Source organism: Cutaneotrichosporon oleaginosum (assembly GCF_008065305.1).
Source record: "Cutaneotrichosporon oleaginosum strain ATCC 20508 chromosome Unknown ATCC20508_contig06, whole genome shotgun sequence".
Classification (NCBI taxonomy): Eukaryota; Fungi; Basidiomycota; class Tremellomycetes; order Trichosporonales; family Trichosporonaceae; genus Cutaneotrichosporon; species Cutaneotrichosporon oleaginosum.
Window position 1 is genome coordinate 590848 of NW_027072175.1, and position 22001 is coordinate 612848.

A 22001-nucleotide genomic window follows, 5' to 3' on the forward strand; every position below is an offset into this window, starting at 1 on the left:
TCCATCTGCATGAGGTGAGGACCATGTTGTTTTCACCTTCCTCGCCGCGACAACGCCTTGTTCACTTTTACTCTTTTCTCAGTACGACAGTTACTTACTTTCAAGACTAATCAGAGCGACTCAAGTTTCAGGCTTTCATAACAACTTGAACACACACTATGCCTCGGAGGTCCCATAGTCGGCTGAGCTGACCCCAGCCAAACGCAAACTCGCGCGCAGCCCCTCACCTCTCGCGCGCAAACGACAAGCCAAAACCAAAACCAACATTAGGGACAGCCATGATGGCTCAGAGTGAGTCTAAGAGGGGAGGTGGGATGTGATTTCACGTTGGTGATGGATTGGAAGGGAAGGAAGCTGATGGCTACAGCGGCTCCCTTGATCCCGAAGGCAGCTTCGACGATGACGACGGTTGGTCCCCCCCCGTTTCGTAGCTCACCTGAGACGAAGGCGTCCGCGGAGAGACTCTGCGTGAGCTGTCGCGTCTTGAGAACGAGGCGCGTGAGCGAATCGCGACGCACACGACTGACGACACGTGTGTCATGAATCTTAAGAACAAGCTAGGCTGATTGCAGGATGGAGCGGATCTCGGCGGCACTGGACGGTATATCCAACACGCGGGACACGCAGACGCTTCGTCGGCTGTTTGAAACGCGTGTCGTGCGTGCGTGGAAGCAACTCTGACGCAGAATATTTTTGAAGACCTTGTCACGAGTGTGTCAACCAGTGGTGCGAGCTCGCGTGCGGCACTCGAGGGCGCGTTTGCAGGAGCCATGACCTACTGTGGGCCATGTAGAAGGCTGGGCTGATGGCAGACGCTGAGACACGACCCCGCCAAACGGCTCAGGCTGGCGAGGATGCAAAGGCTATGGTGCTTCGGGCTGTGGAGAAGGCCAATGACGGTGACGCGTACCATGAGGCCAAGGATATGATTCGTGCCATGCGCAAGCTCGCGCAGGCGACGAGTGGACACGGACGCAGACGCAGCGACTGAGACCCCGCCACTCCCCCCGCAATTTTCGCAGGCGCAGCAGTGACGGAAAACGCAGAGAGTTGTACCATGAGCGCTGTTGTATCACAGCATGCAATGCAGATGTAGTAGAGTTAGAACTCGTACAGATCCGGGCGGTCATGCCGGATCTCGACCCTAGGCTTGGTATGACTATGGGAGTGGGAGTGGGAGTGGGAGTGGGAGTGGGGGTGGGGGTGGTCATCATGCTTGTCAAGAGTGACAGCAACCTCATCACCACCGAAGCGCACCCGTGCCCGCGGCTTCTTGGGCTTCTCCGTCTTCTCTTCCAGCTGCTTTTCCGTCGCCACGGATTTCGCCGCCGCGCCTGAACCAGAGGAGCCAGTCTTCAGCACACTTTTCACACCTTCCACACCTTCCACACCCTCCACACCTTCCGCCTCAGCCATCTTCTCCGCGGGCTTCTCGACGGGCGCTGTCCGCCGCTCGCTCGTCCCGCCCTCAATGCCAAGATGTACGCTCTCGACGACGAACTTCTTCCTCTTGAGCCGGAATCCGAGGTTCTGCTCCCCGCCGTCTTTGACGCCCAGCAGCGTGCTGTGTCGGCACGCCGGAGACAAGAGGTGGTGTGCACTGGGCAGGGCATGAGGCGTGAGAAGGCCGTGGAGGGGTGCGAAGGAGCGGAAGTGGCCTGGAGAGGTGCCGAAGCCTTGAAGGGTGAGGCAGGCGTCCGAGGCGTGGGCGAGGGACGTGATCCAAGAAGAAGAAGATGTGGCAGGGGAAGAGGTGGAGGACTCAGAAGACGAGAAGGACGGGGATGAGGCGGGAGGAGAGGTTGAGAGGGATGGAGGGAAGGTCACGACCGCCACGGCGGGGCGGGGACGGAGGAGCACACGCAGGCCAAGAAGGAAGCGAACGATCTCCGCCGCGCTCAAGAGAGGCCAGTCTCGCGATCCGAGGTCTGGGACGACGACGCGCACGACCTGATCCTTTGGAGCGGCCTCTAGCGCGGCAGCGACCGCCTCGAGTGCCGAGGTCAGGCTGTCACCGGGGTCGACGTAGGAGATGGTCCCGCTGGCTTCGAGCTGTGCCCGCATCGAGGCGGGAAGGGTTGTGTTGGCCGCGAGGCGCGAGGAGCCTAGAGTCAGTAAGAGGGAGGGCGACGTGGGAAGGAAGCAAGGCTCACCAACACTCGTCCGGAATTTGCCCATCCTCTCATATCGCCACGCAATCTTCGTTCTCCCATCGTCTTCCATCGCCTCAGTCTCAGACTCGCTCTCAAGTCCCGACTCGCCCTCAACCCACGGCAAGCCCGCGACCCAGTCTCCCCCATCCCTCGAAAGCACGACTACCCGCTGTCCGTCCAGCAGCCCCGCGGCCGCGACGTGCCGCGCAACAAGGCGAGCCCACTGCGTATGCGGGTCTGGCGCGAGGAGGGTGAGAACAGCACCAAGGGGCAGCGAGCCGAGCACATCGTCAAGGGACGGAAGGCCGGTGGAGACGAAGCGGAGGGGCGCGGAGGGGTAGGGCTTGGTGCCGGGCAGAGAAGACCATGAAGCCGGCGTTGGGGAGGGGGTCGTGTGCGTAGGATTGGTCGTGGAAGATGGACCAGACGAGGCCAGAGTCGGCGTCACGCCTGGCCGGACGCGGCGGGTGAAGCTTGGCATGGTGGTGTGAGTCGCAGGCGAAAGCGATGAAGAAGTTGGTGTTGACAAGTTGGGCTTTGGTGGAGGTGCTCACAACTTTTGGTCCACCCAACGTCACATCAATTCCGCCCCAGTCCTCTGCGCCTTCACGATGCCGCTTCAAGTCTGCTCATTCAAGATCTCTGGGAGTGCTCTTCGTGCATGATCCCAACGCAATGCATATCATGCCGCCAACTTCTGTCCTTCCTTTGGCTCTGCCTGCAACTGCCAAGACGACCCTCATCGTCCGACTCTGCTCACCTCATCCCTGTTCCCTGCAGCTCTTGCCTCGTACGACCCCACCACGCAGCTTGGAGAGCACCATACAAATACATGCGCTAGTGTCCTAGTCCTAGTCCTGGCGCCAGTCGCCCCACTTTCCCTCTCGCCACTCGTCGCGCTGCCGCGCCCCCGTCGATCCGCTTGCCGAGCCCGAAGCTTGGCTGCTCGCCTCATCCTCGTGTCCGTTGTCTTTGAGGAACGCATCAACTGCGTCCATCTCCGCATCGTATGGCGGTGGTGGGGGCGCATGCGGGTGATCGCTGTATGCGACAGGCGCAAGGGAAAGGCTGTTCGACACGCTGTGTGGTCGACGCGGAAGCTGACTCGCTTCGCTAGCAGTCCGCCGACGGTTTCCTGTTGGCGCCTGCTTCCACGGCACAAAGTAGAGCCACCCCTTTTGGCGGCGGGAGCCGTGGGCCAGCGCTGCGGGCGCCGCAAGGATCATGTTGCCTGCGCGGCGGAGAGCGTCGCCCAGCGCGGGGGGCGTGTCCGACACTGGCGAGAGAGGTGCGCTGGAGGTAGGAGTGCCACGCCCATCCTCAAACACTGGCAGCATCATGTACTGTGGGCCGCTCTTGCGGCGCATTCTGGTCCAAATGAGGCGCAGAACCATGACGACGAGCACAACGGCGCCGACGTACATGAGCCCCTTGCCCCACTTGCCCAGCCACGTGATGAAGCCTGCGTCATTGGCGTGCCAGCTCGACCCGTAGAAGTGCGAGAAGAACGAGTGAGGCACATCGGCCTGCGGCACGTTCTTGCCATACAGCGACTTGGGGAGGACGCGGACCTGGCGCACGGGGTTGCTGCTGGTGACGGGGTGCGCGTTGCTGTATATCCCGAGCTGGGCGGAGAGGAACATTGGCCCGGTGGAGAACATGACCGTCGGGTAGTGCATGACGTAGAAGTGGTTGAAGGCTGCAAGGCCGTGCACGGTGTCGTCCATGAAGGCGCTCCCCTTAGACGAGAAGATCAGGTCGTTGCTCACACCAACCGGCTTGGTCACGGGGAGCACAACCTCCCAGTCGCCCTGGAGGAGTGGGTCCATGCGGCGACGGCACCCAATGTCAAGATCCATGTAGATGCCACCAAAGTGGTGGAGGATAAAGTAGCGGATAGCGTCGGCACGCTGGATCGCGTGCGGATAACTCTCGTACATCTGCAGTTGGGCAGGGTACTTCTCTTTGATGAACTGAAGCGAGAGCTCATCGGTCCAGAGCATGTACTCGTAGTCAGGCATGCCTTCGCGACACTCGCGGAAGCTCTTGCGCCACTTATCGGGCAGCACGTCCGACTTCCAGGTCTGGTGGATGATACGGGGAATCTTCTCGCCATCCCTGCGCGTTAGCTTCGCTCCGCTGTCTCTCTCACCTTGTGGTGACATTGTAGAGACGCTCCCACGAATGAGTATCCTCGACCTTGCCCTCCCAGTCTTGGCGCATCCAGTAGCCACCTGTGCCCTTGCCGTCCAGTCCCCACTCAACCTCGGAGTCGGTCTCGGTCTGCGGCTCAGTGCCCATGTCCGCGCCAGCCGGTGCATCGTCGGTGTCTGCGACATCGCCGTCGAGGATCTTGCCAAAGTCTTCTTCAGCACGCTTGGCCTTGGCGTTCGATTCTTCGGCCGAAGCGTCAGGGGCTGGTGCGGGGTCACGGAGCGGGGCGATCACGTCTTCAGGCCGCCATGGCACTTCGTCTTCGGACAAGAAAGCAGCGGGGTCGACGCCAAAGTACGCCTTGACGGTCGAGAGAACGACAACCGTCCCAGCCAGAACGAGGAAGATGAGGACGGCGAAGATTACAAGAGGGCGACGCCACACGGCCTTCTTCTTCGCGCCGGCTCGGCGCGTCGGGTTCGACATCGAGCGGGAGGTAGTTGATGGTTGTGAGGAGTAAAGCCGTGTCCAGCTGGCTCTTAAGGAGACGGAGGCGGCGTGAGCCTAGGGGTAAGGGTGAGTGACCCCTGCGGGAGCACGTGGGTTGACGATGGGAGAATGACGGTTCTCGTTGATGATAATGGCGTGGAGAGTACCGGAGGGGGGAGATGCACAAGAGGTGGCGATGTGAGGTTATAGGGGATGCTGCCTAGCTGGGGGGGAAAAGGCGGCACGGATACGACGCCGAGCAAGGTCTCCGGAACACTCGGAAGTCGGTGGAGGAGTGGAGGAAGGAAGGGTGAAAACTCGAGCTCGGTGGCAAGCGGCGCGACGAGCTGCTGATGGGATGCGCTGTAAGCCACGCAGAAAGAGTCGCGCTGCGGCGAGAGCTGTCGAGAAGTGGCGATGCGGACAGAGGAGATGGAGGAGATGGACGAGTTGGAAGATGAGTGAAAGTGAGTGAGCGGCGCGTGGACTGCGGTGCAAGGACCTCTCCATACCTCCATCACGGAACCAAATTATCGCTCCCCAAAGCCCATTCAACGAATGTAAACGCTGCTCTGAAACAAACAACGGCCGCCATTCACTGCTCAGTCCACTCGTCGTCTATTATTCATCTCGACACCACTCATTTCACTGCATCTCGTCGCTCGTAAGGAGGAGCTGCCCACCACGGCCGTCATCATCACTACGCTTGCAAGCGAGCGGGGTTCGCCTCCGAACGGCGGCCGTGGGGCGCCCACGGCACGTGGGCGGGGCGTGCCTTGATCCATTACCTCAGGGTCTGCGACTGCGGTTCTGAGCGGTGATGAACGCGACACGCGACTTTACGACTGCATTGCATTAGCGGGAGAGGGCGTCACTTTTGTCAGCAAGGAATCGCACAGCTCGCTGGATCGCTGTGCCATGCTGGAACGCGACCGCGAGCATGAGCGCAGACGACTGAAGCGAGAGATCTGCCCACCGTTGTCTGTTCAGCCGCTGCACGGATCACCAGGTGCGTGAGGGTTGGAAGGGTCCGGGACATGCCGACCCAGGACGCGTCGCGCCGTGTCACTGGACGTCAAGTCACAAGCTTGGAATTGAAGTAGGAGTTGCTTCGGCACCATCGAAGCGAAACATGAATTGAGGATGTTTCGTTAGCAAAGATTGACGAGGCTCGGGCGTGAGATGTTTTTTCGTGCCAAGAACGAGAAGGACGGGAGGCTACGCATCGAGAACGTTGCATACAAGCAGCGAAACGCCCCAAGCGTGTGAGATGTAAGAGGCAAAGGGTGCTGAGATGATAAAGCGCTGAGGTTCACCGTTCCAGATATGTGGCTCGTGGGCAACGGGAGCGAGCCGCAGGCGCCACCAACACGCAGGAACGACATGAACCGCTAAGAAGACAACGAGTGGGTGGATTCCTACGATAATCCAGCCCTTGTGATGGCTACTGTTTTCGCTCGGCTTGAAAAACAGCTGCGGACTTTGATTCATGAATCCGGTTCATGCATCATTCCGCCTCCCAGTTGGATCCGGTGCTGGTCACCAGTTGCCAACGCATGCCATCGAATTCATACTTGCGTCTGTCACGGCCGCCACTGTCATCCGGATGCTGACCTCAAAACAGCAGTTGTGATGCCAAGCCCGCTCCGGCCCATCTGTCCACGAGGCTGGCCCTGACCAACGCCTCCATCGCATCCAACACGACCATTCCATGCTCCCTACCCACATCTCTCAGACCCAGACTCGGGTTCGGGAGCGGTGGCGTGGGCGTCGCCCACCCATCCCACCTCTTCCTCATCACTCCCTGCCCAGCCAGCGCTCACACGAATAAGTGTCTCACTCTTGGCATGCAGGATCCGCCGTCGTGGCCAACAGCAGACATCTGTAGATGTAGACATCTACTGATCTCCACTTACATCTCCCTCCATCCCGCATCCCGCATCGCTGACCTTACGAGTAAAGTGTCCCCAGTGCTGGTGCCGCATCAACCCCAGATCGCGACGGCCCGTGCTTACCACCCTCTTTTCACTTCTGTCGCTACTCGGTCCCACACTATCTCTTCTGACTTCTTCTTTCTCCTCCAGCTCCGTGTCTCCGGCGCCTTTCAGCCTCTCCCAAAAGCGAAATGGTCCTCGCACCCCTTGTCGCCCTCCTCGCCCTCGGGGTCTCCGCCGAGCCCCACCGCCGCTCCGTAGCCAACAAGGCGCACGCGCGGCGCGCCCTCGCATCGAAGCACGAAGACCGCACGCTTTGGAAACGTTTTTCTGGCCAAGCAACATTCTACGACGCTTCCGTGGGCCAGCTGGCGTGCGGTGCGTCTCCTTTTCCTGGCTGGGCTGACGACAGGTGGTTATGGCAACAACGAAGCGTACATCGTCGCCTTGAACTCCGCGCAGTACGGACATGGCTACCCCGGCCCGCAGTGCGGCAAGTCGCTCACTATCACGGCCAACGGCGTCACCGTTGGGTGAGGACGCTCAATAACCACACTGACGCCAGGGGCGTAACGGTAGTGGACGAGTGCCCGACGTGTGCCTTCGGCGACCTCGACCTGACTCCGGGTGTGCGTCGATCTCGGACTAAGCTCCTTTCCCATCCGCAAATTCTGACCGCAGCTGTTCCGCCGGTTCGCGAGCGAGGACCAAGGCGTTTTCCAGCTTTCGTGGGAGTGGGACGACGGCAAGCAGCCCGACCCTGAGCCGACGACTACGACAACCAAGGAGCCTGAGCCGACGCCGACCACCACCTCCTCCACTACGACTACAACGTCAAGCAGCACCACAACATCGACGACCACGAGCACCACATCCTCCTCGACTCTTTCTCGCAACGCCACGTCCACTTCTTCCCTGAACAGCACGATGTCCGCCTCGGCCTCGGCCTCTCGCAACGCCACGGTGTCGCTCACCAGCCTTGCCAACCCGAAGGCGTCAGCAGCCGCGGCCGATGCCCAGAGGGGCGGTTTGAGCTCTGTCGAGGGCGAGGGCGATGTCGAGCGTGGCGTGCTCGGCGATGTGGGACAGTATGTCGCTCGAGTAGGGCACATGATCGTTTCGGCGGCGCTGGGCGCCGAGCTTGTCGCCTAAGGGCATCATAATTGATGCCCACGCTCGTGATACCGAATGGGTCGGTGGATACCCTGTTGGTATACCTTTTCTCAATACCCCTTTAATGTGGATGGACATTCTGACTTGCTTCCCTAGTATCTCGAGCTTGTGTTGTTCGTGCTCGCGGTGAAATTTGTGAGATGACAGTGGGGATAGAGGTGTCAGACGTGGCGGGGAATGATCAGAGGAGGTCTGCGGTGGTACGAGCACAAGCTTCCACATTGCAAGAGAGCGAATTGCGAAGGCGACAATGAGGGAAGTTTTGTGAACATAATGCCGACGAAAGTAAGACATGAATCTACTTGCAGTCTCATCTGGAGAGCATGCAGGCACTCTGATACCCACAGACTTGCAAGTTGGCAAGTTTGCAGTTGTCCAAAAATACCCAGCTGGCGGGAATGAGGCTGAAAGAGTGATGGCAATTTCTCAGTGAGATCTAGGCCCCAATTAAGAGCCAGCAGACACCAGTCAAGTCTGGAATAGAGGCGACGAGATCATCACAGACGGGCGGTGAGTGGCAGCTCTGTGTTGGGGCCGATCCCCTTGGGTATAGAGAGCGCCCGAGTGCCACGCGCCACGTTCCTCGGGGACACATCGGAATGACCACTCACAAATTCCGGCTTAAACGATCTTCTTCAACCATTCAGTGACCGCTTGGGTGGGGGGAGGGGGGATGGGAGGAGGGAGAAAGTGGGGGAAGGGGGGGGGGAGAGGACAGGATTGGCTTGCGCTTTACCGCAGAACATACCTCTGTTCCAAGCAAGCCCGAGCGTTCCCAAATTCCCCGCTCACGTTCGGTGTATGCTCAGCGCTGCGGGCGTCGAGCAACAGAGACCATCTGATGGAGACGCGAGGTGTGATATCGGGCAAGCGGTCAAAAGCTCTGCTGCCCGCACGTTACCCAAGCTCATGGCAGACTTCATTCGCCGAAGCGGAGTTTTACAGAATTCAAGCGCCCGGGCCGCGTGTAGGGCGGGCCGCTATCAGCGACATTGGACACCGACATCCTGTACAATCGAGCAGAGATCGAGACAGAGGAGCAGCTAAGCGATAAGGGGGATAGGCGTCGGGCCTGCATCGCAGGACGGAACAGCATGGAACTGCCTGCGGCGATTTCTCGGGATTGGGCGATCTCAAGCGCCTCGTGTCGTCACTTCCGGCCATCGACATTGGCTGTTCGTCACAGTCTCCACGACGAGGGCCCGTGGTCGGGGACCTGAACCAGGAGCATTGCATTACCACCGCATGAGGCGAGGGTGGCGAGAGAAGCTCGGTGGACGGGCGAGAGGTGTCCGAGTCGTCGTGAGTGTTGAACCCGGCCTTTACCCGGGACATGATCGGGCCGTCCCCGCACCCCATACCCCGCGTCACATGTCTGGCACGAGGGCGCTTCAGGGTAGCCGCCGCCGAGTTAGCCAACCACATCGACCAAACCCCGCTTCGGCCCGCCTCCATACCGTGCCTCGACGTTTCTTCATCTCAATCCTCGGACACCGCTCATCCTCTCTCCTCGGAAGGTACGGACCGGCCGGCCCCTACGCAGCGCCCGCGCCTGCGCCTGTGGAGGCCGACTCTCACGCCCGGCGGCCCCGCCATGCCCCGTATCTGCCCCGTAATTACTGCACTGACTCTGACACGGATGCGCGCAACGCCTAGCCCCTCGGGCAACCGAGCCCAAAGCCATATATCAGCCTCGCCAGGCAGATACTAAGCCCCCATTCACCTCTCACCACTCACAAAACACACGATGACTGTGATCGACGACAAGCCAAAGTACAGCGCCGATGTAGTGCACGCCGAGCACTCTGACTCGGGCAAGGAGGTCGGCATGCGCGAAGAGCTTCCCGAGCCCGACAAGGAAGCCTTCCGCCGTGCCATGTTCAAGCTCGACTGTCTTTTCCTACCGGCCGTCACGCTTATCTATTTCCTTTCCTTCCTGGATCGGGCGAATATCGGCAACGCGAAAGCCGCTGGCCTTATGCAGGACCTCAAGCTCACCAACCACCAGTACAGCATTGCTCTCACCGTCACATATGTGCCCTACATCGCTGCCGAGCTGCCCCTCACGCTCCTCATCCGTAAAGTGTGAGTGTTTTGATGTTGTTTTCATCCTGGGCATGGAAGCTTACACTCAGCGGACCACACATCCTCATGCCGGCCCTCATGCTTGCGTGGGGTATCGTGACGACCTTCCAGGGCTTCGTGCACAACTACGCCGGTCTGCTCGCCTGTCGCTTCTTCCTGGGTGCGGCCGAAGGCGCCGTCCTGCCTTGCTGCATCACCTACTTGTCATCTTTCTACACTCGCACACGCTTGGGCAAGCGCACTGCCATTTTCTTCAGCGCGACCTCGCTAGCCGGCGCCTTCTCAGGCCTTCTCGCTGCCGGTATCGTCAACATGGATGGCCTCGGTGGCAAGCGTGGCTGGGCGTGGATTTTTATCATTGAAGGTCTCATTACTGTCGTCTACGCCTTTGCCTGCTTCTGGATCCTCCCCCGCGACCCCTCCGACGTCGGCTACCTCAGCCCGGAGGAGCGCCAGGCTGTCCTCCAGGCGCTTGACATTGACCGCCCGCCTGCCGAGGTCCACGAGAAGCTCACCGCGCGCAGCGTCATTGGCATCCTGGGTGCCCCGCAGATGTGGCTGGTGTGTGGCGCCCTCTTCTGCTCTGGCACTGCGCTATTCTCCATGGCCTACTTCTCCCCTTCGATTGTGCAGGGCCTCGGGCACAAGGGCATCATGACCCAGCTTTACTCGGTCCCCCCCTACGTCTGCTCGACCGCCCTCTCCCTCATTGTCTGCTTCTACTCTGACCGTTGGCACCTCCGCGGCCCCTTCATCATCTTCTCCGCCTGCCTCTCCCTCATCGGCTACGCTCTGTACCTCGGCTCGAGGAACCCTAAGGTTCGCTACGCCTCACTGTTCTTCCAGGTTATGGGCGCATATGTCTCGGCACCCCTCACGTCCACCTGGATGCCCAACAACCTCGCCCCTTTCTACCGCCGCGTCACTGGTATCGTTTGCGGCTTCATCATTACCAACTGTGGTGGCATCCTCTCCACCTGGCTCTTCCCCACCACCGAAGCGCCTCACTACAAGCGTGGCACGTCCATCCTTCTCGGGCTTTGCGTTGGCATGGGCCTCTTTGCTGCGGCCAACATCGTGTACCTCGCGTGGCAGAACCGCAAGCGCGCCGCGGTCGGTGGCTTCGAGAAGGGCGGGCCTGAAATTGATGACCAGGCTGAGCTGGGCGACAAAAGTGTGCACTTCAGGTTTATCCTCTAGGTAGAGGACAGGGGGTTGCAGGGTGGCGGGGCTGGGTACAGGGGATGGGATATTTGTATTGTTCAGAAGATTAGCTGCATGCATTTCGCACTTGCACTGCGATCTTGAGTCGGGAGTGAGAAATAGGAGCTAAAAGAACGCACAAACAGAGAGATGATGCAAATCTAGTCTAACTACCGGCCATATCTACGCGGAGCTCAGCCCCCAGCGCCAGAACCACTCAGCGGTCCGCCTGACCATTTCCTGGCTCACAACGTGCCCGTAGTCGGGATCGACCCACCGCTCGCTCTCGCCGGGCGAGCACTCACCCGCAACACGCTGCCACTCATCTTCAGCCCACTGCCACGGCATGAGGGCATCAAGGTCGCCATGCAACGCGAGAATCTTCTTCCCAGCATATGTCCCTGGGGCGCTCCGCTCCAAGAAGAACTTCTCGACTGAGGGCGGGAGATACGTCTGGTCGGGCAGCATCTCGGCACGCTTCATCAGCAGCGGGCCCAGCGCCTCGCCAGGCAACGAGCAGATCGGAACGGCAATCTTGACCCGAGGGTCTTCGCGTACCATACGCCAAGTGACGTGGCCACCCATGGAGAAGCCAGCGCACATGTACTCCTCAACGACACGCTCGCTGCGGGGGAAGAGGTAGGCCGGGAGCAGGTTCATGATGTACTCGTGGTCCATGGCGCCGCCCATGATGTTTGCAGCAGCCGAGATCCTGCTGTCAGCAATCCAAAGGATAACCGGCTCACAGCCTCGCTGGGTTGGTCTCGAACTTCTCCTTCGTCCGGATTCTGCGGCGCTCGCCGTGGTTGCGCTGATCCTGACGTCAGTCTATCCCCGCCGATCTGACTGTGGCAGCGTGGCGCTGCCACAATGCCACTTACAAGCGTGGCGACAATCACGTCGCGCGTCTTGCGGCGCCCACTTTCGGCCTCAAGCCGGCGGATCTCGCCGATCAGTCCGCTGGCCATCGGCTCCATGTCGCGCGCCTTGTTGGCCCACCCGTGAGACAGCACCTGTCGTGAGCCTCAAGATACCCGTCGGGAAACTTACAATCATGGCGATGGGCAGCGTGCTGCGCTCAATCAGATCCAAGCCCCAGACGTGCACATCCAGGTCGGAGATGTTGATGGTCCGTTTGCTGACCGGCTTGTATCCTAGGTCGAGGATAGCCCAGTCCATGCGGTGCGCGGGGTCCATGGGCCCGACCTTGCGTCGGATCTCCTCGAGGGAGGTAGCGGGTGTGACAGGCGGCATCGTGCGGGGTGGGGCGGCGGTTGGAGGTGGCCCAGGATTAGTGGAAGGATGGGGGGTCTCAGATGGCGCTGGCGCAGTGGACCAGCGGGACGAAGAGGAAGAGGAGGAAGAAGAGGACGAGGAGGAGGAGGAAGAAGAGGAAGACGAGGATGAAGAAGTTGAGGAGGAGGGTGTTGGAGAGGGGCTGCGCGACATGGTGAAAGGAGTAAAGTCGAAAACGAAACGGACGCGCTGCACCAACCGGGACACGGAGGGTGTAGCCGGCCTGATGGTAGATCGGCGTTGGCCGAAGCCGGTCACCATCAGAGCGGAAGGCCCTTCGCCCAGTCCTACAGAGACAAGCGCACGACGATGATCAAGCATATATACCTTGAGGCAAGATGACCGTGTGCAGCATCTTTAGTGTTCTTTCCTATCCGGGCAGCCCGGTGCTTGCTGTACACAGGCAGGATCGGCACATAAATGAATACATGTCCAGCGCCCTTCAAAGCCGCTGATGAGCCCGAAATGTCATCCAGCCGCCTAGATTAAGTCGATGGGAATGCATAGTGGACGAACTCGTCACAGATTCGAACGGCGCTTTCTCCCTCGGGCACTCAACACGGAAATTTACTTCCAGCAGCTGAACAACAATCGACCCGGGCGCCCCATGCCTGAGGTCGCCGCGAAGACTCTCGCGCATGTAACACCTGATACAACGCGGATTCCTACGGCTCTCAATACCTGTTGTCCCAGATGGCTCAAATGTGAGACCAACAGCTGATTGATAACATTCAAACCGCACATCAATAACACCTGTATAACCTCGGCACGAATTATTAGGTGTCTAGGACACCGAACGCCGCGTTGCCCACCACCCCGCACCGTGGAAAGAGGCGCGTGCGAGCTGCCCACTATTACCATCGTCGCAAATGTCGGATGGAGGCGGTTGCTGACCAACCCCAGATGACCCCCGGTTGACAAACTCAAGCTGACACCATCACAGGACGAGTGGTGTCTCGGAAGAGGCTTGGCATGGCCATATCTTGGCGTGTACACGGTGTCCCATGTGGCCATCTGCCGCGCGGCTGCTCCGGCAGTGAACCCTTTTCGGCTGCTGGAACCCGATCGGGTTCCGAGATAACAGGTGTGCAGTGCAATTGCCGAGGAACTAGGCTTCATACTCAGTACTACCGCTATCCCACACTCCGCGACAATGTAACAACTATCCCCATGCCCGTATCTCGTACTATTGTTCCACGATCCCTCTCCTCTCGTACACGCTCCCTGCACCTCACCTCTTAACCCTGGTAGCGGAACTCAGGCTCACCCTCGAGGATGACCTCGCCACGTGCAGCGCGCTTGTTCTGCCAGTTGTAGAAGAGGTTGAGGCCAACAGCGCAAGCGACGACAGCGGCGTTCATGCCGATCGTAAGGAAGACACCAGTGGGGTAGCCGTCCTTAGCCTCCTTCTGGATGAAGGCAACCGAGGCGATGATACCACCGATACCGCCCCAAGCAACAATGAGGGCAGAGGTGAAGCCACGCTTGGACTGCGAACGGATAGAGGTCTGGGCCCACGATAGGATGAGAGGGACGTTGGAGTTGCATCCGCCGAGAGCGATGAAGACGCCCGCGTAGCGCGCAGCCTTCTGCGAGAGGGGCAGCTGCGAGTACATGGCGGTGCCGACAATGACGCAAGTGGCGTTGAATGCGACGGCGACAGAACGGCAGTTGCGGACATTGTCTGCGAGGAAAGCGGACGAAAGAGCGGGAATCGCGGCCCACACGTATGGGGGAGCCACGAGAAGCTGCGCCTGAACATTGGTCTGCAGGTCAGTGGTGTTGTAAGAGATTAAACTTACGAAGCCCATGGTGGCGAGAATCTGAGGAAGGAAGTAGGCGAGCGAGTACGAGCCGACAGTGGACGAGCCGAACATGTAGCCGTAGATCCAGAGACGAGGCTCGCAGATGTACTTGGTGAACTTCTTCCAGTTGAGGGTGTCGGCGACGGCGTCTCCGCGGTCACGCTCGATACGGAGCTGAATGATATCGCGCTCATCATCGGTCAGGAACTGACGTCAGCGAAGTTCTTGTGGTATTAAAGCTCACCTTGGCCTTGTCGGGGAAGTCGGTGATGAGCAGGTAACCGAGAAGACCGATGCCGACGGTGATGATGCCTTCAATGACGAAGATCCACTGCCAACCCTCGAGACCGTTGCGCAAGTGAAGCGTGGAAAGGCCGTAAGCGAGAGTGGCGGAGAGACCAGAAACGACAATGGAGATGACGTAGAAGGCGACATTGCGGACAGCCATCTCCTTGCGCGGGTACCAACAGGCGATGAGGTAAGCCGCACCGGGGAAGAGGGTGGCCTCGAAAACACCGAGAATAGCACGGACCGCGGTGAGCTGGTTCCAAGTGGTGACAAAGCCCATGCCGATCATAACGATACCCCAAAGAATGACACTAGTGCCAAGCCACCAGCGGGCGCCGAACTTGCGCAGACCGATCTGGGAGGGCATTTCGAGAAGAATGTAGGGCGGGAAAAACATGACGGTCGCCATAGTGTAGCGATCGCCAATGGAGAGCTGGAGCCTGGTGTCCATGGCCTTGTTGTTGGCAGCACGGGCGAGCGACAAGTTGGTGCGGTCGATGAGCGAGATGCAGTACATGGCGGAAAGAATAGGAATGAGACGCAGGTCAACCTTGCGGATAATGCGCTTCAGAACCAACGGGTCGAAGCCCTCGTCGATGTTCCTGGTGAGATGGTGGTGGCCCTCGATACTCTTGGAGGGGTCGAAATGGGCGTGCTCAGCACCAGCCATGTGCTCGACATGGTGGCCGTTCTTCTCCGGGGTGGAGGAGCGGTCGTTCATGATGTTGAAAAGTGGCGAAACAAGTGGTGAGCGAGTGTGAGGCGGAAGACTCGCTGTACGAGGCTGGCGCAGTTGGGTGGGGACAAGGGACAAGTCCTGTGAGACTCTGGCATTTTGTACTCCACAGCTCAGGCTGCCCACCAGCCTGCAACTGCAACTGCATCTCACGCGCACGGCGACCTCCAAGCGATCGACGGGCCCCGCTTGACGCTCCACTGGGTCCCCGGGTAGGGATAAGCGGGGCACAATGAGTATGGTTGCTGATAGGATGGGCAGCAGGCCCGATGTGTCAACTGTGGGGTACGACGGCTGCCCAAGAACCGAACATCGTCAGGACTACTGCGGCAGGATGCCGCCGTGTGGGGCCTGGGATGAGGGAGGTGTGTTTGGTTGCGCGGACCTGTGCATGCCGCCGACTGCCCGGCGGCCCCCCACCCTCGTCTGACGTTATGCTCTGTGGGATCTTGGCTGGCTCGGTGCGGCGGCCGCCACCCGCGTATACGCAGCAATCAAATGTCCTGGCGTGGCAGCTGGCAGGTGCAAATGGGTGGATGTGGAGCACGAGTCGGACAAGGTCTGGCCCGGGTGGGTAATTTTACCCCGCTAAGCCTTTACTTTGCGGTCCCCCCGCCTCTGCTGATCCCGATACAGGGTAAAGCTCCATCTCATCACAATCAACATTCCATCATCCCTGCATGTCCGTTTGCCTCCGGCCTATCAGCGCCGCGTATCCGGGAAAGAGCAACCTCCGATTTAGGATTACAGCCGTCTGTGCATGCGCCACACCCCTCACCCCCTCCACCCCAGTTTAGCCGTCTCACGTGAGTCGCATGGACAGACACCTGCCCACCCACAGCCACGCACCGCCACGGGCCGCCACCCACTGCAACACTGCGGACAAGACACGCCCGGCGTCCAGACGCAGCCCGGCAGCCCCGTTGATTGGTGCTTCGCGGCCAGATACACGATCGAGACCAGGCTGCGGCGGCCACCGCCGGCGCGTCACCGCTCAAGTCGGTGGAGGCTCTGCCATGCCAACCGTGCTTTCCCCGGGTGGGCCGGACTCGATCTTGCGTCCGATTTCCGTTCTGGTAACAGACGGTAATGGTTGCCGCTGTGAGATTTTGTCGGGCAAGTTGGTACCCGACGTGTCTTTTGTTCTCGACTAACGCGGTCTTGTTCAAGGCGTGAACCGTTCCACCGATGCTATTTCGTAGGGGGGTGGGGACAGATTAGCCTCTCGCTTGTCAATTGCAGAGCTTCAACCGCGCACCTGCATGGACGCCTGCTGCGATTAGAATCGTGATTATGCATGATGGAGTGGTGCGGCATGGCAGCGTGGCATAGATGATCCGCCGATCCCGCCCACCGGTTAAAGGACTTTGACTTGCTCTCACTTGGGAGCGCGACGCGTTGGCCGCAATCCATTCCTCCGACGCCATGAAGGGCGCCCTGGAACGTCAACTGAAGTCGGCGCCGTCGGCAAGTTGACCAGTGAGACGCGCCGTGGGAAACTAAGAACAGCCTAATAGGAATGGTGGCGCGACATCTCGCACACCTGCTAAACGAACCTCCGCTTCCCTCCCCCACCCGCCACCCCACCTTCCCATGGCGTTGGCACGCACCACCCGCCACGGCAACGTGTCAATGACGCCTCTCGCCCGATTCAGAACGCACTTGCGTCTAGCGGCTATCTTCTGCATGGGACCAATGACATTGCCGCTAGGAAGCCACCGCTTCCGCTCAACCGCGCGGCAGGTTCCGCTCAGCCGACGCGTTCCCTTGAGCGCTCAACGGCTCCGACCCGGTACGACTAGCCGCCTTTACTGTAGACGGCTGTGTTTGAGGAACTTCGTGCACACCCGTCCCCCTCAAGGATCTCTCCCGCCAGGACAGCCAACACGACTGGCATAAAGGAACATCTAGTAGTTTTGATAAGGTTTGATAAGTGTGCACAAGGGCTCTTCCATTCGAACTGCCAGAACTGCTAATCCTGATTACCGAAGACCGAGAGGATGACGATGCCACGCCGCTGCCCATACCAGAGGCCAAGGATGAGTCCTTTACACGTTCGCCAAGCCGGGCAGAGGAAAACCGCTGTCCGGGTCGGCGTCACGCGCCGGGTGAGCGTCATGAAGACGCGATCCGGCGCTGATGGGCGCGCTGAAGTGGTCACGCCGTCCGAGTTCGGAGGTTGGAAACATATAGGAAACCCTTTTCCTGTTTCCACATAGCAATCATGGACCGAACTAACCGGTCACGTCTGTGCTTTGCTTACAAGCGAAGCAAGCGGAGAAAAATCGCGCGCAATATCGGGCTCAACATAAGCGCAGCTCCCACTGACCCTAACAAACTTCGAGGACCGCACCGATAGCCCCCCAAACCTCGACAAAGTTGCTCACAATAATATGCAGCGCAGCGATGCCTCGCTCTTTTATGACCTTTCAGACGAGATGCAAAACTCATCGAGGCGGCGGCAAACCCATGTGGGATGCCAGCTGGTGGCTTCGCCCCATTTCTGAATGTGTCCGAGTCCTGCACTCCGCTCTTTCGTCCTTAGTGCGCTGAATAGGTCGGCATGACCACATTTCGTCACCACAAGTTTTCAGCACTTTGATTTTGCGCTTCGTGTGGCTCTGATGTGACTCGCTGCGCCTGTGGGCAAGTTGGGAGTAGTCATAGGATGCGTACACATTCTTCCTCAAATACATCCAGACCCACGCATTACGGTACTGTATCGTGACCCCTCAGACGAGGGGATACGGGTTGATGGGACCTCGTGATGGGCTGTTGGGTGGCGCGGTGGTGCCGCTCCTGCGGAACACCCGTGTCACGCGGTGATACACAAGCTTGGCTTTGCGCCATGTGGTGTTTGGCTTGGGCTCGACATAGACCTTGAAGTCGGGATAGGGGGGTGGCTCCCGAATCTTGTACTTGGGGCGAGGCTTGTACCCGCAGTAGGGCTTGCGCTTGGGGCTTGGGTGTTGCACAACGGGCTTGTACTCGTAGTCTGGCAAGAAGTCGGTAGCTTCCGTTATGACGATCGACATGGCGGCCTGTGTGGCAAGTAGCGGGTAGGTGGCGAATGGGTGCGGGCATGATGTGTTCTTGTACTTAACAGATGCAGATGTGGGTCACAAGGAGAGGGTTGTGTTTGTTTGGGTGTGTGGCGTTGTGTGTGTTTATGTGTGGATATTGTGTGTCTTTGCCAGTGCCTTGTTAGTCGGAGATCGCGGCTTCATGTATGTTATAAAATCTGTCAACCAAACAATATGCTCCATGCACGATGCGCTATATCTAATGTACACTACTCTCGCTCTTTTTCGTACACCTCGCCCTCGATATCCTCTGCCCCCGTCATGTCCATACCCCGCAATTCTCGCTGCACGCGCTCAGCGTCGAGCGCCTCCCGCTCCTGCCGCATCAGCTCGCGAGAGTAGGGGCTGCGTTGCCGGATCGCCGGCCCATAGAAGAACGCGACGAACGGCACGAGAGCGAGTAGCGCAGCAATGCCGCCCATGAGGATGAGCGCCCATCGCACACTCATTCCCTTGAACATGGATGTCGTGCCAAAGGCGATGCCGCCACCAACCATGTTTCGGAGGCACGACTGGGAGGCCATGGCCGACGAGGCGTACGTCCCGTAACACTCGGAGACGTAGGTGAAGGCAGTCACGTAGATGATCATTACGGCGGCTGTTGTCAGCTGAAAAGTACAGGGGGACTTACTGATCACGACCACCTGGCCGATCGCGCTAGCGATCCAGTGAATCTCAGACCGCGCCGTCGCGCCAGTGATAAAGCAGCCCAGTGCGAAAAGCACGCCCGCGACCATGGGCGTAAAGAGACGCGCCTCGACGCCCTTGGTTGGTGCGTAACGCCTGTACAGGTACTCTTGCGCGTATCCTCCAAGATATCCAAAGCACGCGCCCAGGCTGCCGTCAGCTCGCTCAGACCTTCAACCCACCATGCTGTTAGGTACACAAGGCCGACCTGCTCTGTGTTGAATCCGTATAGCGTGCGCATCATGTATGGCAGGCCAGCGACTTGGACATACATGACGCTCCAGGCGAGAGCAACCCAGAGGGAGAAGAACATGACGATGGGCTCCGTGACGAGAAAGATGAGGGGGCGGGTGAGCGACGTTTTGAGCGCGGTGAGGAAGCGGACCTTCTCAATCTCTGGGTGAGATAGGTATCGTCCGCCGTCGGAAAGGCCTCGCTCGGTGCGCAGCTTCTTTGCCCGTCTGCGCAGTATGATGGACGATCGAGTCTCAGGCATAACCAGCACGAAAAGGGGGACGCATGCGCCGAGGGATATGACAATGATCCACCACGTCCAGCGCCATCCTAACCGCGTCGTGACGTACGCGAAAATCGTGCCGCCGATACCTGTGGCGAAGTAGAGGATGAAACCGGTGAGCATCATCGGCAGACCACGGTGCGCTGGCGTGAAGATGTCCGCGACGGTGCCGCCAACAACGGAGGTGCCGACCGAGCCAGCGACGCCTGCGAGGAAGCGCGCGACGAGCGCCGTGGCCGTGTTCTGCGCCACGGCCTGCAGGACATGAAAGACGAGGAGGAAGAACAGCGCCACAAGGTAGACAGGTCGCCGCCCGAACTCCTCTGATACGGGGGCGACGAAGAGCGGCATGATGCCGGCGCCCCACGCGTAGAGCGCGATGCCGGCCTCAGCGCCGAGATGCGGGCAGTTGAGGTCCTCGCACATGGCGCCGGACTGGATCGAAAATGCCGAGGCCGTGATGGCTGGGGTCAGCGCGGGGTCAGGGTGGGAGCGGGGGTGGGGTGAGGGCGGGGTGACCTTGAGGCGGACAAGGGGGACGGCGGAGGTGACCGAACTTCAAAACTTGTAGCTGCGCGCCCATCGCACCAGCGAGAAGAGCCGGTGGACAAAGTCGTCAACGGGAACTTACAGCAGTACCAGCAGTAGATGAGGGCGCACAGTGTGATGCCGACTTTTCTTTTCGTCGAGAAGTAGAATGGGTTGTCGCGGCTATCTGGCGGAAACTCCACCCAGATCACACGCTCGGCAGGACTGGCATCCTTCGACGGTATCGAGCCATAGCTGCACCCGTCAGGCAAGGGATTCGTGAGGGTCGCGAGCGAGGTGCGCTGCGAGACTGGTTTCAAGTCGGGGTCGGGGTATGGCGACGACATAGTGGCGCGGGGCGGCGCTGCGTCGTGGCGGAGGTTGGTGTGATGGATATCCAATAGATCCACAGAGTCCGTCGAATTCTTGAGCAAGTAAATAGAGACTGAGTGTGCAATGCCAGCCGCGGCAGCGAAAGAATACATGCCCCGCTGACAAACGGCCGAGAGAGGCGGTCGAGGGTGCAGCTGGACTGCTGGGCAGCATCTCCTTGGTGTGACTCGGGTAAATCCAGCGCCACCACCCCATCTTAGATGCCGGACCTGCCGGACAGGCACGGCACGGTCCCGAGTTCATCATGACGGCGGCTTATAAATATCAGACCGAGAATATCTGGCCAGTCACTCGCTCCTGCACCTATGTGAGCGCTATGAGATGGCGGAGTGACTCACCGACGCTAAAGCTGGCACGGGTTCGACTCGCCTATCAACTTACACGAGACTTATCCACAGCTCACGTCAGCCTCGCACCAACCGTGCTCGCATCTGCCGAGCTGCACGTGCTGTCACATCTCGAGAGCACGCAGTGCATTGACTATCCCGCTCTTCCTTTCTCGAGCCATCTACCACGGCTGCTCTGTGAAGAAGCTCTTTATGCGCTTGTTCTCGGCGGCACGCATCCGCTCAAACTCGATCTCATCCACGACCCAGTCGATGCCAAGCCCGTCCGTCTCGCGCACGAACCCAAAACCGCGTCGGCGCACGTACGCGCGTCCCCATTCGGCGATCGCGACGCCATGACCAAAGTGCCAGTTATGCGGCCGCGCCGCGCGGTGGATCACGCCAAGATCGTGGATCTGCTTATAGGCTGTGACGATCGCGTCGCTGGTGTCAGATTCGCCTTTGTGTGCTTCTCTTATACTCCTCACGCCCCCGCCCCCTTGTACACGGAACTCACCGCTCCGCATCCGCTCCACTCGCCGCCACGAGACCAGCGTACACGGGCGTCTGAACGCCGTCCATCTCCGCCAGGCCGGCATACAGCCCAAACCAGTGCGGCACTGCCTGACTGCCGAGGCGGTTTAAGCGGTGCGAGCGCACCCACGCTTCGCGCACAACGCCCGCAGCGCGCTCGGCGGCCTCGGGTGCGCGCCCGATGACGTGCACGCACAGCGCGAGGGGAAATGTGCCGCGCCCCGGCGCCTCGAGATGCGCCTGGCCATGCGGCTGACCGACAGTTAACATCTGCACGTCAGTTTTGTCCCCCACGCCGGGTGAAGCGGAGCACTCACGCTCGTGAAGTCTACCAGTGTCGACATTGAGCCTGCGCTGCCCCGCGGCACGTTTGGCTGGTAGTATATGTGCCAGAGGGGCGGCTTGGGATACTTGCCCGCGGCAGGGGTGGCGGGAGGCGCCGTGGGCACCAGTGTAAGGTCCAATACGTCTGTATTGGGAGAGGGGTTGAGAAAGTTGCGCACATCGAGCGGCGCTGACGACGTCGTCGGTGCATCGGGGATCGGGATGAGGTGCAGCGTTGAGAATGTTAGTGGCGCATCGCCAGTCCACGAGATGTTGAGATTCTTGTGTCAGCA

General features: G+C 59.7%; 10 protein-coding genes across 10 annotated transcripts; 3 read left to right on the top strand and 7 right to left on the bottom strand.

The window, feature by feature from the left end:
• Window positions 1-1101: 1101 nt before the first annotated feature.
• On the bottom strand, window positions 1102-2634 carry COLE_06662 (uncharacterized protein; the record flags this gene model as incomplete). Its single annotated transcript, XM_018420779.2, has 2 exons — window positions 1102-2105; window positions 2154-2634. 2 exons carry the CDS (start codon window positions 2632-2634, stop codon window positions 1102-1104), a joined length of 1485 nt encoding a protein of 494 aa, XP_018279936.1.
• Window positions 2635-3004: 370 nt separating this feature from the next.
• Window positions 3005-4793, bottom strand: COLE_06663 (uncharacterized protein; the record flags this gene model as incomplete). The annotated part of the gene is made up of 2 exons (XM_018426580.2): window positions 3005-4271; window positions 4306-4793. The coding sequence occupies 2 exons, from the start codon at window positions 4791-4793 to the stop codon at window positions 3005-3007; spliced, it is 1755 nt and encodes a 584-aa protein (XP_018279935.1).
• Window positions 4794-6014: 1221 nt separating this feature from the next.
• Window positions 6015-6287, bottom strand: COLE_06664 (uncharacterized protein; the record flags this gene model as incomplete). Its single annotated transcript, XM_018427234.2, has 1 exon — window positions 6015-6287. One exon carries the CDS (start codon window positions 6285-6287, stop codon window positions 6015-6017), a length of 273 nt encoding a protein of 90 aa, XP_018279934.1.
• A 634-nt stretch (window positions 6288-6921) lies between these two features.
• COLE_06665 (uncharacterized protein) lies at window positions 6922-7882 on the top strand (the record flags this gene model as incomplete). The annotated part of the gene is made up of 4 exons (XM_018420083.2): window positions 6922-7108; window positions 7143-7263; window positions 7296-7359; window positions 7412-7882. 4 exons carry the CDS (start codon window positions 6922-6924, stop codon window positions 7880-7882), a joined length of 843 nt encoding a protein of 280 aa, XP_018279933.2.
• A 1849-nt stretch (window positions 7883-9731) lies between these two features.
• On the top strand, window positions 9732-11188 carry COLE_06666 (uncharacterized protein; the record flags this gene model as incomplete). The annotated part of the gene is made up of 2 exons (XM_018420311.1): window positions 9732-9988; window positions 10039-11188. The coding sequence occupies 2 exons, from the start codon at window positions 9732-9734 to the stop codon at window positions 11186-11188; spliced, it is 1407 nt and encodes a 468-aa protein (XP_018279932.1).
• Window positions 11189-11374: 186 nt separating this feature from the next.
• Window positions 11375-12388, bottom strand: COLE_06667 (uncharacterized protein; the record flags this gene model as incomplete). Its single annotated transcript, XM_018420308.2, has 4 exons — window positions 11375-11903; window positions 11938-12008; window positions 12073-12204; window positions 12242-12388. The coding sequence occupies 4 exons, from the start codon at window positions 12386-12388 to the stop codon at window positions 11375-11377; spliced, it is 879 nt and encodes a 292-aa protein (XP_018279931.2).
• Window positions 12389-13725: 1337 nt separating this feature from the next.
• On the bottom strand, window positions 13726-15250 carry COLE_06668 (uncharacterized protein; the record flags this gene model as incomplete). The annotated part of the gene is made up of 3 exons (XM_018422809.2): window positions 13726-14253; window positions 14290-14499; window positions 14537-15250. 3 exons carry the CDS (start codon window positions 15248-15250, stop codon window positions 13726-13728), a joined length of 1452 nt encoding a protein of 483 aa, XP_018279930.2.
• Window positions 15251-16909: 1659 nt separating this feature from the next.
• Window positions 16910-17215, top strand: COLE_06669 (uncharacterized protein; the record flags this gene model as incomplete). The annotated part of the gene is made up of 1 exon (XM_018427233.2): window positions 16910-17215. One exon carries the CDS (start codon window positions 16910-16912, stop codon window positions 17213-17215), a length of 306 nt encoding a protein of 101 aa, XP_018279929.1.
• Window positions 17216-18048: 833 nt separating this feature from the next.
• COLE_06670 (uncharacterized protein) lies at window positions 18049-18351 on the bottom strand (the record flags this gene model as incomplete). The annotated part of the gene is made up of 1 exon (XM_018422808.2): window positions 18049-18351. One exon carries the CDS (start codon window positions 18349-18351, stop codon window positions 18049-18051), a length of 303 nt encoding a protein of 100 aa, XP_018279928.1.
• A 257-nt stretch (window positions 18352-18608) lies between these two features.
• On the bottom strand, window positions 18609-20478 carry COLE_06671 (uncharacterized protein; the record flags this gene model as incomplete). The annotated part of the gene is made up of 4 exons (XM_018422807.2): window positions 18609-18997; window positions 19031-19236; window positions 19269-20067; window positions 20235-20478. 4 exons carry the CDS (start codon window positions 20476-20478, stop codon window positions 18609-18611), a joined length of 1638 nt encoding a protein of 545 aa, XP_018279927.1.
• Window positions 20479-22001: the final 1523 nt, after the last annotated feature.